At 49.8% G+C, this 18,750-nt stretch overlaps 2 protein-coding genes across 2 annotated transcripts; both read left to right on the top strand.

Moving 5' to 3' along the window:
* The first annotated feature begins 482 nt into the window (after window positions 1-482).
* Window positions 483-4,077, top strand: LOC139668221 (gallinacin-4-like). The gene is made up of 3 exons (XM_071547745.1): window positions 483-595; window positions 1,319-1,405; window positions 3,941-4,077. Exons 2-3 carry the CDS (start codon window positions 1,348-1,350, stop codon window positions 4,075-4,077), a joined length of 195 nt encoding a protein of 64 aa, XP_071403846.1. The 5' UTR covers window positions 483-595; window positions 1,319-1,347.
* An 8,677-nt stretch (window positions 4,078-12,754) lies between these two features.
* Window positions 12,755-14,445, top strand: LOC139668220 (spheniscin-1-like). The gene is made up of 4 exons (XM_071547744.1): window positions 12,755-12,824; window positions 13,071-13,160; window positions 13,597-13,701; window positions 14,215-14,445. The coding sequence occupies exons 2-3, from the start codon at window positions 13,103-13,105 to the stop codon at window positions 13,698-13,700; spliced, it is 162 nt and encodes a 53-aa protein (XP_071403845.1). The 5' UTR covers window positions 12,755-12,824; window positions 13,071-13,102; the 3' UTR covers window position 13,701; window positions 14,215-14,445.
* The last annotated feature ends 4,305 nt before the right edge of the window (window positions 14,446-18,750 follow it).

Raw genomic sequence — 18,750 nt, 5'->3', positions numbered from 1 at the left:
AAAATTGTGGATGAAGGGTATTCTTTGTAAGATTCCTGCTCTGTGGACTTGTGAGTGGACACCAGCTGGGTAAATCCCACCAGATCCCACTATGTACCATTTCCCTGAGGGTTCCCATCACACAGCACCAGCTTCTAATGGAGATGTGGAGAATCACCACCCGGGAGCAGGACAGCCTGCACAGCTGGTCATATTGCCCTGGAGAGCAGATGCCACCAGGCCTCAGCTTGCCAGAAGACAATATCTGGCCCAGAGACTGAAAGAGCTGCTGTGGCTCAAGGGTTGCTCAAAGGGAGGTGGCCCAAGGCAGTTTGAGCAGCTCAACCCATTTCCTGAGGTGATGCTGCAACATTTTGAAAGTAATACCTGGGTTCCTCATAGGAGGATGGTAACAAAGAGGATTCACTGTGTTTCCCCAGAGCTCCCCAAAGTTGCAGGGACTGTCTGATTGGCCACCAGAAGGCTGTGGAGATCAACAGTCCTTCACCACCCTCCAGAAACCGCGCACAGCCACGCTCTGCTCCTTCATCTTCCTGCATCTGGGTGCCTGACGCTGAGCCAAGGACTGTCCCAACCCAGAACCTCCTCCTACCTGGTAACAACCAAAATCTTCTCATTATTCAGCCTCTCCTGAAAAGTTCTGTCCTTCTGGAACAGGCTGGAGACTTCATATCTTTCACTTTTAGCTGCATTTTGCTGTTTTAGCCTTAACTGTGCAGTGACTCCAGTCTGACACAACTCACTTCTAGAGGTTTCAAATATTGGTAAGGGAGAAGAGTTTTTCTTGGCTGTGGGAAATGCACTCCAAGATTTATCCTGGAAATCATATAGTCCTTGAGGTGCAGGAAAAGCAACAGCCTGTAAGTGAGAATAAGAGAACTTAGATTTTGATTTGTGAAGAAACTTTTTCTGGTCTTTTTTATTAGAAAAACTTCAGAACACACATTGGGGTTTTCTATGTAAATATAGGAAGAATTGTCTTATTTTTTTCTGTCTGAATTAACAGCTTTAACCTCCAGAAGGCAAATCAAATTTATTGCAATGCACTGCAAAGTTTCAAGAAATCAAGGATAAATAGCTAGTTACTTAATGCATTAATCAAAAGGGGTTTTAAAATAATATTTTCTGTGTGCAAGTTTCTTTTTATGCCATAATCCAGGGAAACATCAGGACAATAGACATTATGATAACGAAAATGTAACACCTCTTCTAGATAAGTTCTAGGTCTTGAAAGACATTTCTGTGTGTCACTTCTCAGCCTATGATGATGGAGGAGGGTCAACCCTCTCACACATGTCTTGATCTCCTTTTTCTGCAGTGAACCGAGTTCCAAGCTCACCCTCTGCCATGAAAATCCTTCCCTTTCTCTTTGTTCTGCTCTTGGTGGCATTTCATGGAGCTGCAGGTAAGATGTAAATGAAGACGGGGGGCTACAGAGAAAGAGATGTTGGTGTCTTACAAAGGTCTCCTGTCCCCTTTGGGACATTGCCAAGCTCCCTCCTGCAAAGAATCTTCACACATACCATCAAAACTTGTTGGCAGATTACAGATAATACATGAAATTATCAGGCAAACACTCCAACAATCATTTCAGTGCCTTTGCTACTCTTCTGAAAATCCAGAGATGAAAACATGAGGGGCAACCCCAAAATTACCATTCAGCATCAGCGTTTTCCCTGTTAAAGTCACAGACTTGTATTAAATCACCTTGTTTGAGAGTCATCCTACAACAAACAAATCCAGTTGTAACTGAATATTTTTACACCACACAGCAAATAAAAGGAATTTGGTCCCATCCTCTACAAATATTGTTTGCTTCAGGATTTTTTTCCTGGAGTGAGCAGGCAGATGATGATGAGTTGGGACTGAAATGCTACTGGTACCATCTCCTCAGTGGAGAAGCCTGTGCAGCCATAAATGGTGGTCTAAAGCTGTGCCTGTTGGGGGGATACAGAGGAGTCTGGAACCCCAAACCCACCCTATTACTCAGAAAAAGGATTTGTGTTTTAACACCACCTCTAAAAATGGCCCAACTACAGTGCAAGGCACTCTGTGCACAAACAGGAGCTGGTGGAGTTTTGGGGTTGATCTCTGTGGAAAAAGGGTGGAAAGTGACCTCTGGGGGACTGAGCATGGGAATAGACTATGAGGACTTGCAGGAAACCAGAAACATGGGAGAAGTACCATCTATATCCCTGGAGGGATTTCAAAGATGTGTACAAGGTGGCACTTGAGGACGTGGATTCGTGGTGGGCTTGGCTGGGGGAATGCCTGGACCTGATGATCTTTTCAGAAAGGGCTTTTCAAAACTACATCATTCCCTGATTTCCCAATTCCATATGCTTGTCTGATCTTATTCTTACCTGGGCCTTTGCTTGTGGCAGTTCTCACAGGCAGGACACTGGGAAAAGTGTTCCTTTGGTGTGTTTTATGTCCTTATTTACACACAGATACATATTTGGGCTGTTTACAGTAGCAATTTTCTTCTGGATATGTAAAGCAAGAAATTTATCTGGAAAAAAGTGTTACTGTGAGCTCTGCAATGTCCCACAGACATGTAATTTAGCACCAGAAATGTTTTATTCACCCTTCTCTTTTATTTCTGCCTCGGATTTTCTGGTTACTGGTGGTTGTACCTGCACCAACCCACTACCCTGCTAATCCACACCAATCCACTCCATGGGAATCTTAACACACCAAGGGTGTGCTGGGTCCCCTGTGAACATGTAAATATCCATGATCTGTTGGCTGGAACAAGCTCTCCTCTTTCTGAATGTGCTGGACTTGGCGTTTTCCCATGGGTGAGCTGTGAAACTGGAATTAATTGGTTCATGTGCAGCCAGTCAGCTGCATCCAGAACACATCAGCTGCCAGGCTACATCTCTAGTAATCAACAAAACAAGTCCAGGCAACACGGTGCTAATTAGTAGTCTACTCCCTGGGGTTGTTTTGATCCCTGACAAGCAGCACTGCCATGGACAAAGCCTCTTCTGGGAACAGCACAGGCTGGTGGCCATTCCCAAGGCAGTTTGCATGTGGAGATCCTGTTTTAACAGGGAAGACAGTTTAGCCTTGTAGGTAAGAGCCGTGCCAGGCTGCTCAGCCTCAGACCCAGAGGGCAATGCCTGCTGTGCTGGCTTTGGGGCTGCTCTACATGGATTGATCATGGATTGATGGAGTTATCCATGTATAGGGGCCATCCCTGTGAACTGCGGGACACCAGGGCCTGTTTTGAGGCACAGGTGAAAGATAGAGGGAGGGAAATAGGCCACATCTCTGCAACCATGGAATTATGGAATGATTTGGGTTGGAAGGGACCTTAAAGATCATCTCCTTCCAACCCTACCATGGCTAGGGGCACCTTCCACTATCCCAGGTTGCTCCAAGCCCTGTGTGACCTGGCCCTTTGAACACTTGCAGGGATGGGGCAGCCCAAGGTGACCTGTGCCAGTTCCGACCCTTAGAGGGAAGAATTTCTTCCTCATATCTAATCTAAGTCTCTCCTCTTTCAGTTTAAAAACATTCCCTCTTGTCTCATCCCTATCTGTTCATATTGAAAGTCTCTCCCCCTCTTTTTTGTATAGAACTGAGACCCTCCCAGCAGAGCTGGTGTGTCCCTCCTTAATTGTGACCGACAAGATTTAAGAGCTGCTAAGTGCTCACTTACTGGTTTCTATCAGGTCGCTGGTGTCCATCCCTAAAACCCGAGTTCACAAGGGAGTCCTGGACGTGGAGGGACAGTTCTTACATCTGAAGAAAAGAATTAAGGCATTTGCTTGGTTGTTCTATCCACAGGCCTCCTCCTCTGAGGGTTGCGTCAAGGCTGTGTTTGGGCACAGGTGTGGCACAGTATCAGCTCACAGGAATTTACCAAAATGCAAAACCAGAATCCACTGTCTCTTGGTTTTGTTTGTTTGGGGTCTTTGTTTGTTTTTTTAAGGTAGAAGCTTTGAAAAACCTGTAAGACCTTACATGGAATGTGGATATCGTGGGACTTTCTGCCACCGTGGGAAATGCCCTCGTGGAAACACTTACCTGGGGTTGTGTCGCCTTGGGTATAATTGCTGTAAATGGTAAGTTCAGGATTTAACTGGGGCAAAGATGGTCCCCCAGATTTTAAGTTGAGCCCTGAGTAAGATTTTCCCCATCATCATAATTCTGAAATATCCTTTCCTTTGTGTAGGTTGTAGTGTGGTGAATTGCAGAGAATCTCCAGGGAATGATTGCTTTTGGCATCACTGGATTCAAGGAATTGTGGTACCAGACATTGAGGATTTGTCATTCTTTCAATAAAAGCAAGATCTGGGAAGATTATATGGGTGCTGTGTGTGGTGGTGTCATTCATTTCTCTATAATCTTATTTCCATTTAGAATTTTAAACAACAGTTCTGAAATCAGGATAAGCTCACCAGGAAAACCTACTACACCAAAATATTTTCCTCTCTTGGCTTGCTGATTGAGTGAATATTGGCATGTTCTCCACATGTGCCTTCTAGGAAGCCTCTGCCAGGACTAAAACTGGGATCAGACACTGTTTCCATAGGGAGCACAGAAGTATTCTCTAGTGAGATGCTTCATAGCACCTCTGCTCTCAAAACTTTCAGTTCTCATCTCCTGGTCCAGAGCTTTCAGACCTCAGAACAGCATCTCCTCTCATTATAGGAAGTGAAGACACACTTAGCAGGACAAAGGGAGGAAGATGACTTCAATTTATAATTTGGAGCCTTGTTTAACTTTGGTCATTCCATCTGATATAAATTCAGAGTAAATCTGCAAAATTTGTATCAGCTGCTGTTGCAAATCAGGAGATCTGAGTTAGACCTATGACATTGCTTGAGAAAATTACACAATGTGTACAAGAGGCCAATACTCCTGTGACTTTGGTCACTTCTCTTCTAAGAGGTTCATCCTGTCCTGCTCTGGACTGTAACAGAAAACTCGGGAGGTGCAGGTTGCTTGGTGAGCTCCTGTTTCTGCCCCTGCTCCTGCACAGTCAGGAGCATCCTTGTGCAGACAAGGACTCCTACAGCTTGGACTTGATGATCTCAGAGGTCTTTCCCAACCTAATTGATTCTGTGATTCCGTGATCCTCGTTGCCCAGAGAAGCTGTGGCTGCCCCATCCCTGGAAGTGTTCAGAGCCACGTTGGATGGGGCTTGGAGCAACCTGGTCTAGTGGAAGGTGTCCCTGCCCATGGCAGGGGATTGGAACTGGATGATCTTTAAGGTTCCTTCCCACCCAAACCATTCTGTGATTCTAGGAAGGTCGGAGAAATAATGGTTGTCTTTTTAAGGTGACCAACTAACCCAAGTGCCTACGTGCAAAGGACTGACTCGAAAGCCCTGAGCTCCCCATTTGTTGTGGAGTATCTGCCTTCCCTTCACAGAATCACAGACTCACAGAATCACACAAATTTTAGGGTTAGGAGGGACCCCTGGAGATCATCCAGCCCAATCCTCCTGCCAAGGCAGGGTCACCTGGAGCAGGTGACACAGCAACAGGTTCAGGTGGGTTTGGAACGTCTCCAGAGAGGAAGACTCCACACACTCCCTGGGCACCCTGTTCCAAGGCTCTGCCACCTTCAGTGGAAAGAAGTTCCTCCTCATGTTGAGGTGGAACTTCCTGTGTTTTAGTTTATGGCCACTGCTGCTCATCCTGTCCCTGGCCACTACCAAAAAGAGTCTGGCACCATCCTCTTGGCATCTGCTTTTGAGATATTTTTATGTATTGATGAGATCCCTTCTCAGTCTTCTTTTCTCTGGACTAAGCAGGCCCAGCTCTTGCAGGCTGGTGGCCTGTTCAAAGGAGATGTTTCTGCAAATGGCTCTGCCACCATTGAAACCACAGCCTTGTGAAGGGCAGGAAACTGGGCCAACGGCCACCTGCCAGGGATTCCCCTGGATGGAAGCCTGAGGAAGTTGCCAAGTGGAACCAAACCAGCAATTTACAGTTTTATGTCCTAAGAAGTTTTGCACAATTCACGGAAGGTGAGTGTGTCTTTCACAAAGTGGAATGGCACGAGATGTTTTGCTCAAGAACTGAGGACTTGCAGAAGGGGTTCAGCCCTTGTTATTTTAGATTCAGCTCTGGAGGCAGTGTCTGAGGCCACCATCATGCAAAAGAAAGTCTCATCATGCTTTTAGCTCACCATTACAAATAGCTGCCCTTGCCTTTATGGCTTGGGAATGGCCTCAAGAGCCAGCTTAGAGTGAAACAAAGGCTGAAACCTCACTCCCTTGGATCAATGCTGCACATCTTCTTCCTGCTTCTTATCCCAATTCCATCACCCCAGCACTCTGTACATGTTCAAATTCATAGAATCATAAAATGGTTTGGGTTGGCAGGGACTTTAAAATCATCTAGATCCAACCCCCCTACCATGCACAGGGACACCTTCCACTATCCCAGGTTGCTCCAAGCCCCATCCAACCTGGCCTTGGACACTTCCAGGGATGGGGGAGCCACAGCTTTTCTGGGAAACATGTTCCAAATTCATCTCACAGCTCTTCCCAGAAGGCAGAGATGCTGTTGAGGACAAAAGAGAAAATGCCAGGCAGAGAGCACCAGAACTGATGGAGTGGGACTGGCCATGCCACAGCCAGATGCAAGGGTGTGCAGTAGCTAAAGCTCATTTCTGACACATGTCCAGCCCTTGGTGGAATGACTGGTCATGCAAATCACAGTTTGTGTTTCTAGGATTCTACTATCCCAAATACTCACAGAATATCCTGAGTTGGAAGTGGCCCACAAGGATTGCCAAGTCCAAATCCTGGCAATGGTGCTGCTGACAGTCTTCTAGCACAGCTCCTCTCTCCCTGGAGAGGTCTGAGGGAGGACATCATTTCATGGAAAAAAGGTGTGAAGAACAGGAGATCTGCTCATCCCAGTGCCCCAGCAGCCCTCTTTGAACATGTGAGGGTGGGGAGGCCCTGGCACAGGTTGCCCAGAGAAGCTGGGGCTGCCCCATCCCTGGAAGTGTCCAAGGCCAGGTTGGACGGGGCTTGGAGCAACCTGGTCTACTGGAAGGTGTCCCTGCCCATGGCAGGGGGGTTTGAACTGAGTGGTTTTTAAGGTTCCTTCCAACCCAAACCTGTGTGTAACGAATGTAGATCAGGACAGGGAGTTGTGAGCTCAGCCTAACCTCATGGTGAGCCATACAAGGGTTCAGGGAGGAATTGGGTGTGAATGTGGCAGGAGCAGCCCCTCTAGACAGCTCAGATGCAATACCCAGGGGTAGGACTGAGATGGTTGGCCTCAGGAATAGGCTGGTTTTGTGTTGGCTTGCAGGAGTCCAAAATGTCATGGGAGGTGACCAACTTTCAGTGTCCTTGTAATTACAGTATCCAGAAATAACATTTCCTTAGAAGTAGACTGTGGAATTACTGGTTTTCTTGTTTCAGGATGGATGGATAGAGGATAAGCCTGTCTCCTGGTAAAGTTCTGGAACAACCTCCTGGGTCCATGGCTCCTCTGCTTCTTCCAAACATGTGGCATCCACCATTTCTGCAGTACTTGGATCACAGAGGCATATTGACAGGATGGAACAAGGAAAGGTCCAGCTGCCGAGATCTACTGCTGAAATCCCCAGATCCTGGTAGCTGGGAGGATCCTGAGTACTCTTCCAAACACTGGAGAAGGCAATCAAAAACTCAGACATGCAACATAGACCCCTCTGGACAGCCAAGGACTGTCACTTTTCCTGGTGACAGCCAGAAAAAGGGAAGAGGCCTTGCCCCAGTTTTCTGTATGTACTGAGCTGTCATGGCATCAGAGCCACAGGATGCAATGGACTGGGAGCAGCTGCATCTAGTGGTCAGGCTCCTTACAGAGCTTCATTCAGGTGGCAATTAACTGCATCTCTGTGCTGGTGCTCTTTAACACGTGCTCCAACTCAGTTCTGGTGTGGTGGAGGAAACAAGAAGCTGTCCTGAGTGGTCTGACTACCATGACAGAGTAGTAAGGATGCCCTCTGAATACAGAACTGCAAATAGTTTGCACAATTTCCCTCACTGGGGAGAGAAACTGAGGCAGGAAATAGCATTGAAATATGATGAGTTGTTGGGATTAGAGATATATTCATGTATTCCCCAAAGGAGCTGTGGCTGCCCCATCCCTGGAAGGGTTCAAGTCCAGGTTGGAGAGGGCTTGGAGCATCCTGGGATAGTGGAAGGTCTCCCTGCCCATGGCAGGTGGTTAGAACGAGCTGATCTTTAAGGGTCCCTTCCAACTCAAGCCATTCTATGATTCATGTAACCACTCAGTGAATATATATCAGGCACAAGGATGTTTTTAACACACACACATATAAACATGTGCCTGATGAATCTGCAAGAGGGCTGAAAACGTATCAGAAGATGCATCACCAACACATTGAGAAGCAGCAAAGGGTTACATACAGCAAACTGCACAAAACAAAGCACAATTAAAGCTTGTCCTTCATGGGGTTGCCGGTTGGACAGCGATGTCATCCCATGTGGCATCTTCCCAGCTATTTTCAAGTGAAGCATAGAGAGCACGCTTCACGTGGGGGAAGTGGGACAGAGCTCCTTTGTGTTGTGAAAGCTGGTTGCTGGCCAAGAGCTAACAAACAGGGGTGCTGTGTGTCCCAAGGGGTGTCCAGCAAACCACAGCACTAAGCGGCCCTTACGCAAGGTGGGATGACACAAGAGCCTGGGCTGGAGACCTGGGAATCCTTCTCAGAGGTGTCAGAGGAGGAAAGCTATGCTTCTTTTTCTCTGTTGGAGGAAGAAACAGGAAAAAGAGGGTTTTGGCTGGACATTTTGAGGTGTCAGACAACCCAAAGGACACCGTGTGCCACGTGGAAAGACCAGCTGGCTGGGACCAGACTGCTGCTGCCGCTGCCGGGAGCTGAGAGGCTACAGGAGCTCCTACCCCTGCGCTGTTGGGTGCATGCTCCCACCTGGTCATATCCCCTGCCCTCATTTCTGTCCCTGTGCAGGTGCTTCACAAACCCCAGGCAGGGACCTCCCATTCATCTCTGCCTCCTTTCTCTTCTCCCCAGAGCTGTGACCCTGCCAGTGACTCCCAGCCATGCGGATCCTGCCTGTCCTCTGTGCTCTGCTCCTCCTGATGCTCCAGGGAGCCACAGGTAAGAAATGTGGAGGAGGAGGTGGAGGGTTTGCCCTTTGTTGGTATTTGGTAAGGAGGATTTGCCAGTTTAGCTGATGAGTCACATGTGAGTTCTCCTGGTGTCTCTACCATCCTCTCTGTGGTCCCTCTCACTCCATGACTTTAAGAAAAGGCTCCTACTGCAATTTCCACAGTTGGGTCTAGTGCTGGGACCTTGTAACAAAGCTCTCATGCTCCAGGGATGAGGTTTTGCCACCTTTTCCATACCTCCTGACCCTTGACTTTATGAGTCAGCAGCACCGGGCACAGCAAACCTCCTGGAGAGGAGGAGGAGGGAGGAAGGCAGACCCTACTTCCACACTTGTAGTCCTCTCTTTATCCAGGATGGAAGCAGCAGGCATGATGGAGAGCCTCTCCTGGAGCCTACTGGGGGGTGGCAGTGAGTGTCTCCTATCCAAGAGCCATAAACATCACCTTGATTTCTGCTGCAGACACCTGATCACTGTTCATGGCAGGGGACAGGCTGGGCTGGGCTGACATTGGCCACACAGGGAGCAAGGGCTGTGCTGAAGGTCTCTTCTTCTGGTGCTCCGCAGGGCTGTCCCTGGCTCGAGGATCCCGCCAGGACTGTGAGCGCCGTGGGGGTTTCTGCTCCCACCAGTCCTGCCCTCCTGGGATTGGTCGAGTTGGCCTTTGCTCTGAGCAGGAATTCTGCTGCCGGATGTAAGTTCAGGGTGCTGCCTGTGGGGGCTGGAGTGGGGCTGTTGGAGAAAAGGGGGGATATGCAGCCTAGGGGAGTGGGGACATACCTGAGCCCTCACTGCTGCCTTGGCTGGGACAGGCACTGCCAGACCTTTCCTCCTGCAGGCGATGGTATCCCTGATGGGCTCCTGGATCCCTGGTGCCAGTCTCCAAGCAGCCCCCTGAGACCAGCCCTTGCCCTCCCTCTGTGGTTGGGATGATGCTGCATGGAGGCACCAAGCATTGCCAGGAGCAACAACAGCCCTGGACAGCCAGACCACAGTCCCGTGGAATCCATTAGTCCAGTGTCACAAATACAAGGTGGTGGTTTGCATTCCCACTGCCAAACGTGTGTCTGTCCTTGGTGTGCATCTTTCTTCTGTTGCAGGGAAGGACAGAGCAGATGGGGTGAATTTCTGACAGACATGGACCCACAAACATGCATCCCCCACCCACCTTTCCTCCAAGCTGGCCCCAACCACACCAGCATCCCACCATGAAGGGAGGGGACACACACATGGCACCCACAGGGACCCCAGAAACAGCCTTCTCTCTCAAGGGCATCCCTGCACCTCACCTTTGGGGACCAGGATGTGGAGTTGCTGTGACCTCCCAAACTTCACTGGGGGCCTGAGAGTTGTCCACTGGCTCCCAAGCTGGGTCAGGAGTCCCCATGGGACTGTTCCATGGAATACACATTGATTTGGGTCCATCCCCAGCTATATGTGTGGCACTGGCGGGGGGTGGGGGTGGTGTTGTGGGGCCCAGGGGTAGCTGCAGGGATGGGGGAAGTCATTCTGCACCAGAGGCAATAGGGACTAATGGTTGTGCCATGGGGCTTCTCAGGAGCTTGGGACTGAACTGGGGGTCAGTGCTGTGGGGGTTTCAGACGTGGGTCTGGGCTTGAGGGGCTCAGTGAGTAGCCCAGGTGGGCCAGCGTTGTGGATGGTCCCTGGGGCAGATCCATGATGCTCAGCTCAAGGGGTGCCTTGGAGGTGCCCTCTGCACTCCCATGGGTCAGCAACTATGGGGACTGCCAGGGCAGTCCCACTGCTCCCCACCAGGGAACAGGGCCAACAGGGGGTGGGAGCCTGAGGGTTTGGGCAACTCTGGGGATGGGCCAAAGCCAGACTGAGATGTCAGCTGTAGGTCCAAGTCCAGGTCTGGATTAGCAAGGCCAAGCTGTGTCTCCAGTGCGGTCCAGCACAAGATCCCCAGGTCAAAGCAGCTCCCCTGGACAGGGCTGGCCCCAGCCATGGCCTCCCTGCAGGGTGAACTAGAAGCCCTTTCCACATCACAGGCAACAGGTCCTGGCTATGCTGGTCCTGGACTGAGCCTCAACCTGCTACCAAACCTCCCAGAACCGTTACACCCACGAAGACCCATCAATGGGCATTCAATCCTACTTCTATGGATTGATCCTCAGGGGATATTCCCATCATGCATCAAGGCTGGGCTGGACAAGGCTTGGAGCAGCTTGGTGTAGTGGAAGGTGTCCTCCCCACTGCAGAGGGATGAAACTAGATGATGTTGAAGATCCCTCCCAACACAAACCATTTCATAATTCTATGCATCATTCTGATAAGTGGCACCAGACTCTGTCCCTGATGGATCCAACTTCAAGCCCCTTTGTTCTCCCCAAGATCACATTTCCAGAGCTTTGGTCTCTCTAGACAATGGACCAGCACCCTTAAGTGTTCTCTCCCAGTGCCTTGGCTTGAAGTTTCCTAGGGGACTGCACAACTATGGGGACACACCAGAGACAGATTGTACAAGAAATAGATAGAAATGATGTTTGCTTGGAATACAGGACAGATTATGGTGATCAGAGGTAGGGCATGGCCATGTTTACATGAGCTTGGCCAGAAGACAACCCACAAGAGATGCCTTGCTTCTTTCTATCCCATGACCTGTTATTTCATGAGCTACCTTGATCTTTACTATTCTGAAACACCACAGAATTCCTATAAATCCACAAACTCTTGATGAAGCCCACATCTCCAATTCCTAATAAGGCCTATTCACCCTCCTTCACTAATCTCCCTCAGTTTGCATACCTTTACACAGAGTTTTGCTTCTGTTGAATCACATTTGTGGGGTTGTACCAAGAATGGCAGTTTTAGGAGCAATGAATTCAGACAGAGTGAGGTGAGGTGTGGTCTCACCTGACTTTCCTCTGTCCCCTGCTGTTTGTCTGAGTTTGCATGAGAAAGGCAACCTTAAGTTTCTCATTTTACATGTCAAATGCAACTCACCTGGGCAAGGATGAAGCTGTTCTTCTAACGTTAAAAGAGAAGAAAACCAAAATATTTTGCATGCTCCTGTGTGTTACAAAGTACCAGCTCACTAAGTAAAATGACAGGAAAGAAAGACAAATATTTTATCTTTTTATAATAGAATCACAGAATGGTTTGAGGAGGAAGGGACCTTAAAGCTCACCCTGTTCCAACCCTCAGCTATGGGCATAGACACCTTCCACTAGACCAGGTTGCTTTGGGCCCCATCCAACCTGACCTTCAACACTTCCAGGAATGGGGCAGTTACGGCTTCTCTGGGCAACCTGTGCCAGGGCCTCCCCACCCACACAGCAAAGACTGCTTGGGACTAGTTGCTGACAGTGTCTGCACCACCCAGGCTGCCCTGTCCATCCTAGGCAGGTCATGCCAGGCCCCCACAGCCCGTGTGCTGCTGTGCTGGGGGTGTCACAGGAAGTGTTGCAGGAGGATAACGGTGCCAATTGCAACAGCCCCAGGAGGCAGCTCAGCCTCTGCCACTGCCACAGGGAGGGATGAGGGGCAGCCCCAGCACCCCCACACTGATGGTGGCTTTCTGATTGGCCCATAGATGTGTCAGTAAAAATAAGGGAATGTCGCTGCAATCTGCAATGGTATAAAATCAGCGGTTTTGACAAAAAAGTGCTCCTTGGGCCCAAGGGCATCTGGACTCAAGTGGTTCCTCTTGGGCTTGTTGCCTGAACACCAAGACCTTCATCAGGTAAGTAACTGGAGGCTCTTTTGGAAAAGGATCATCTTGGGTAATCAATTTCTCAGAGGCTGAGACATTGTGGAATATTCTCAGTGTTTGCACAGACCTAAAAATTGTTCTCAAGAGAAAGGTAGAGGAAACATCAGGTATTGTGTTTGAAGGAAGCCCCTCTGCAGTGTGGGGAACCCCAGAGCTCAGAGTTCTGCATATCCTGGGGTCCTCCATGTCTTCATTGCCTTGGTGTCCCCTCTGCAGCCCTGTGAAGAGCTGGGAGAAGTGGATCAGCCATGAAGATCCTGTACCTTCTCTTCCCCTTTCTCCTCCTGCTGGTGCAGGGAGTTTCAGGTGAGAGGGAAAGCAGGGAGATGGGGGAGGGGTGAGCCCCCATCATTGGCATTTTCCTTGTCCAAGGAAGTGATCATGTTAGTTGGATTGATGTGAAGAGTAGAGGGGATTGACAAGAAAGGTGGGTCTCCAGTGATTGTCCAAGAGAACATAGACATGGAATGGAAGCAGCCCCTGGAAACAGAAGCCTGGCTTCTCCTGTGGGTCAGGAAAGGGCTTGGTCTCAAGCTCCAACCCCACACCCAGCTGTTCTTGTTTGGGTGCTTCTGGATGATCTTTTGCACTGTGGTTGGTCTTTACTGTGGAGAGGCTGGAGCTGAGCCAATCTATTGCCCTCAAAGGCACAGGGAGTATCAGCCTTTTCAACCACACACTGCTCTCCCACATTATGGCTCTAACTGTTCTGTGTCTTTTCCCATGGAATCCGGAAATGCAGCTGGATGCAGAGAACGAGGGGGATACTGCACTTATGGCAGATGCAACTTTCCTGCAAGACCTGTTGGAAGATGCACCCTGTACAGTGTGTGCTGCAAAAGATAAGGTCTGGATTCCTGGCAGAGGGAAGTTTCCTCCTGTCTCCTGGAAAATCTGTTATAAATTTGATTCATGTCAATGCTTGTTAAATAATCTCCTTATGTATACCCTTTGGGACATGCCCTGGGGAAAAGGTAAAGGCCCGGTGGGTTTAGATCTGCCCTGAGAGGGGTTCCAGGAGTCCCAGGTCAGCCAGTGCCTCCCCACTCTCCTCCAGTCCCAGGAGGCTCATTCAGGATTTGCAGAGGACTCACCCAAGACACCAAAGAGTGAAGAGTTTGCTGTCCTTGGACAGAACCAAGGACATGATCCAGGTTTGCTGCATCTGCACAGACTTGCAGTCAGGGCTGCCACCACTAAGATAACCCAGGTCCAAACTGTCTGCACTAAGGACTGGAGGTCACCTCTGCTGAGCCTGAGTCTCCTGTACCACAGACTGGATGGTCCTTGCAGGGTAGGAGAGAGACAGCAGGAGGAAAGGTTACAGCAGATGATGAGTTTGTGTCCTTTTATCTTACAGATTGTGGGGTTGAGACTGTGAAATTTCCAAGCAGGAAGTCCCCCTTGCTTCTGGCTGCTGGATCCATCTCCTGATGTCCTGTCTCCTCCCTGCCTCTGCCATCCCCAGCTGCTGTGACAGCAGGAGTGGCAGCTGCTCCTGCTGGGTGCTGCTGGGCTGGAGACATCTCATCCCAGCCATGGTGTCTTTGGGGCAGAGGCTGCTTTTCCCAGCTTGAATAAAGATGAGCAGTTTGGCATTGCATGGGTGGGCTGTGTGTGTGTCCTTGTGATGGAGGGTGTGCTGGACCTGCTGGCTGTGGGAGTGGCAAAGGTGTGTTGGTGGCAGTAGAAGCACCTGGGGAGGGTGAGGGTCACCACTATGTGTGTCCCTGAGGATGCTCCTGCCTGTCAGTGGAGTGGGGACACAAAGCCTATTGGCACATCATACAGGGTGTTTGGTGTGGGAGGGATGGAGATGATCTGCAGATGCTCCCTGTGGGAAGTGGCACCATATCCTAGTCCTGGATGTGACAGGTGTTCCTTTTCCCTGACCACTGTGGGATCCTGTGCAGAGCTGTGCTGAGTGGTAAGTCCCTTGGGTGGGCATGGCCATGGTTGCCCACAGGACCTGTCACTGGTGCTGCTCCTTGTCCTGTTGCACTGTGCTCTGCTCTCCTTGATGTGGACTATGTGGGAGCTGTGCTGCTCCACACCCCTTCCCACCAGGCAGGAGAGGAGGACACTATGGAGCTCCTGGGCCAGGTGTCCTGTGAAAAATGTCCCTCTTTTGCTTGGAAATGTCCAAATTCGTAGTCCCACAGGGAGTAAGCAGAATGTTCTGTACTCTTTGCTCCACCAGGAGTAAATATGCACTGACATTGCTCTGCTCCACCAGAAGCAGTGACCTCCCCCTGCCTGCAAAATTAAACCTCAGGCTTTGGTTTCTAGTGGTTCAATATGTGTGTGTGTCCATGTCTGTGTGTGTATGGGGTCAGCTGGTGACCCCAGGCTGGTGGAGGGAAGGCTTTCTCTGCAAAGAATCATAAAATCACAGATTCATTAATGATGGAAAAGCTCACAAAGGCCATTGAGTCCAACTGCTGCCCCAGCACTGCCAAGTCTACCAAGAAACCATGTCCCTAAGTGTCACATCTCCATGGCTTTTAAATACCTGCAGGGATGGAGATTCCACCACTGCCCTGGGCAGCCTGTCCTGTTGCATGATCATCTTTTCTGCAAGTAAATTAGTTTTAATATTGAAACCTTTTTGGTATTGTGGACAGAAAGCTCACCCATTGTAGATGGCAGCCAGAAAGGAGAGAAATGAAATGAGGGAGAGGAAGGGTAAGACAAGAGTCCATGACCCTTGCCTTTCTCCATGTTATTTCCAAACAAGGCAGACAAAGCTCTTGAAGTGAAAGGAGAGGTAAAGCTTTCCTTTCATCCTACAAAGCTGAGCAGGTTTCCAATAGTCAGCATGGACTTGCACATCTCAGGATAGCTGAGTCTTTATAGCAACTATGAAATGAGAGGACAAAAGAAGGAAATCCTTTCCTCATTGCTACTCTTGCCAGCACCAACCAGCCTGACTTGTCCAGCCCAGGCAGCTCCTGCCAAGTCCATGTGTCACAAGAAGTGTTGCAGGAGGATAACGGTGACAATTGCAACAGCCCCAGGAGGCACCTCAGTCTCTGCCACTGCAGCAGGGAGGGACCAGGGGCAGCCCCAGCACCCCCACACTGATGGGTCACTCTCTGGTTGGCCAAGAGATGTGTCAGCAGAACGAAGTGCATGTCCCACCCACCAGGAGGGATATAAAACCAACTTGATTTGGGCAAATTAGCATTCCCTGAACCCGGGGACAGCTGGACACAAGTGTTTCCCTTGGGGTTGCTGTTTGCTGCTGCCTGAACACCAAGACCTTGATCAGGTAGGTGAGTGTGGGGTCTCTTTCTGCAAAGCTGCCCAATCAGGTTCTCTGCTCAAGGTCCATCTCTATAAACTCATACCATGTCATGGCTCAGTTTTCTGAACAAAGATTTGGGAAGGGCTCTCCCCACGTGAGTGTGTCCCTTGAGCCTGTGCAGTGGATTATTTAGGTGAGGCCCAGCATGCACAGAACTGACCCCACTCTTTAATTCCTGAGCTTCATCTGCCACAGCCAAGTGAGCTTGGACAGGGACAGTGACAGTGACAGTGACAGTGACAGTGACAGTGACAGTGACAGTGACAGGACTAAAGCCCCCAGTATTCCCAGGAGGTCTCCCACCCAAGTACTAACTAAGCCTGACCCTATTTATCTTCTGAGATCTGACAGGATTGGGCATCAGGGTGGCATTTATCTGCCATGTCCTCACCAAAATGAAAAACAGGTGGGAGTATCCAGGAGTCCAATTACACCTTCAGAGGTGCCTGGGAAAGGGAAGAAAACCCTATATATGATTCTAAGAGCCCAGAACATGGAGGAGGTGAAACTAAACTTTCCAAAGGACAGGAGGGACTGAGAATGTGCCTCAATGCTGCAGGAGGAACTGGAGACCTTTGTTTGTGGACAAATGGAGTCTTTATTTGATCAGATTTGTAACAGTTGGGGTCAGGTGTGCAGGCTGTTCTCTGGAGAAAGTCTATGGAAAGTATAGAGGAAGCTACTGGAAAAGAATCCTGTTCAGTAATGAATTTCCCACAGACTGAGACATCACAAAATGCTCCCCAAGTTTACAGGGTGACACAAAGCTCAGAATTGTTCTTCAGCAAAAGGAAGAGGAAACATCATTTTCTGTATTTGGAGGCAGACCCTGTGGGGAACCCCAGTGCCCAGGCTTCTGTGCTTCGTGGGGTCCTCCATGTCCTCATTGCCTTGGTGTCCCCTCTGCAGCCCTGTGAAGAGCCAGGAGAGGTGGATCAGCCATGAAGATCCTGTACCTACTCTTCCCCTTGCTCCTCCTGTTGGTCCAGGGTGCTGCAGGTGAGATGGGGTAAATGGGTGGTGGGTGGGGAGAGGTATAAGCCTTCATCATTGGGGTTTTCCATGTGAGGGGAAGTGACCACACTACTTGGAGGGATGTAAATGTGAGGGGGATTTGAGAAAAACTGAGTGTTTCAACTGATCTTTCAAGAGACACAGATCTGTTGTGGATAGGGCACCTGGAAATAGAAGGCTGGCTTTTCCTGTGGGTCAGGAAGAGAGCTGGATTCAGGTTCCAAGTCTGCAACCAGCCACTCCTTTTCCATTGTCTCTGGATGGTCTCTTGCCCTGTGCAGGGATGAGATTGAGCCCAGTGGCTGTTTGGATTGGTGGGTTTTCTGGTGCACAAGCTGTCCTGTCTCCCCTTGTGCTGCATCAGCTGAGTGTCCCAAAACCTCATTATCCCAGGGCATGGTCCCTGGAATGGCTGGGCAGGGACTTTCCATCAGAGGTCACACCAAGCATGGCACAGCCAGCACAGGGATATGGGATGTGAGGAGTGCCCTGCTTTCCAGCTGTGCTGGTCCAGGCAGTGCTGAGAACACATGTAGGGAGGCAGCATGGCTCTTCCTCGACCTCACACTGGCCCTTCCCACTCTTTGCTCTTGTGTGCACCCAGTTTAGGGGGAAAGGGTCCCTTTTATAACTGACGCTGTGGCTGTGGGGAGGTTGAATTTGAGCTCATCTATTGGCCTGAAATGCATTGGGAGTCTCAGCCATCCTGCCACCACCCACTGCTCTCCCAGATTGCCACTATAATTCTTCTCTGTGTATCTTTCCTCATGGAAACAGGAAGTGCAATTGGATGCCGACTGCGACGGGGATACTGCTCTGTTGGGCGATGCCGCTTCCCTTCTAGAACAATTGGACGATGCTCTCCAATCAGTGCGTGCTGCAGAAGGTAAGGACTCAACCCCCCTCTGAAGGAAGATTTTCCTGCTTTTTGGACAGAACAATCTCTTGCAAATTTCTTTTCTTCCAATGCCTGTTAAATACTCTCCTGCTTCGATTAGTTTTTGGAGGGACCCAAAACAAAAAGCAAAAAGACTTTGTTGGTTTGGACTTTTTGGAAGTAGGGAGTTGCAGGAGCCCCAGATCAGCCAGTGCCTCCTCACTCTCCTCAAGTCCCAGGAGGCTCATTCCTGCTTTGCTGAGCCCATGTCCAAACCATCAAAGAGTGAAGCATTTCTGTCCTTGGACAGAACCAAGGACATGATCCAGGTTTTGCTGCATCTGCACAGACTTGGAGTCAGGGCTGCCACCACTAAGATAACCCAGGTCCAAACTGTCTGCACTAAGGACTGGAGGTCACCTCTGCTGAGCCTGAGTCTCCTGCACCACAGACTGGATGGTCCTTGCAGGGTAGGAGAGAGACAGCAGGAGGAAAGGTTTACAGCAGATGATGAGTTTGTGTCCTTTTATCTTACAGATTGTGGGGTTGAGACTGTGAAATTTCCAAGCAGGAAGTCCCCCTTGCTTCTGGCTGCTGGATCCATCTCCTGATGTCCTGTCCCCTCCCTGCCTCTGCCATCCCCAGCTGCTGTGACAGCAGGAGTGGCAGCTGCTCCTGCTGGGTGCTGCTGGGCTGGA

Source organism: Pithys albifrons, chromosome 2 (assembly GCF_047495875.1).
Source record: "Pithys albifrons albifrons isolate INPA30051 chromosome 2, PitAlb_v1, whole genome shotgun sequence".
NCBI classification, from domain to species: domain Eukaryota; kingdom Metazoa; phylum Chordata; class Aves; order Passeriformes; family Thamnophilidae; genus Pithys; species Pithys albifrons.
The sequence above is the reverse complement of the archived record's forward strand: the minus strand, read 5'-3'. Positions and strand labels throughout refer to the sequence as shown.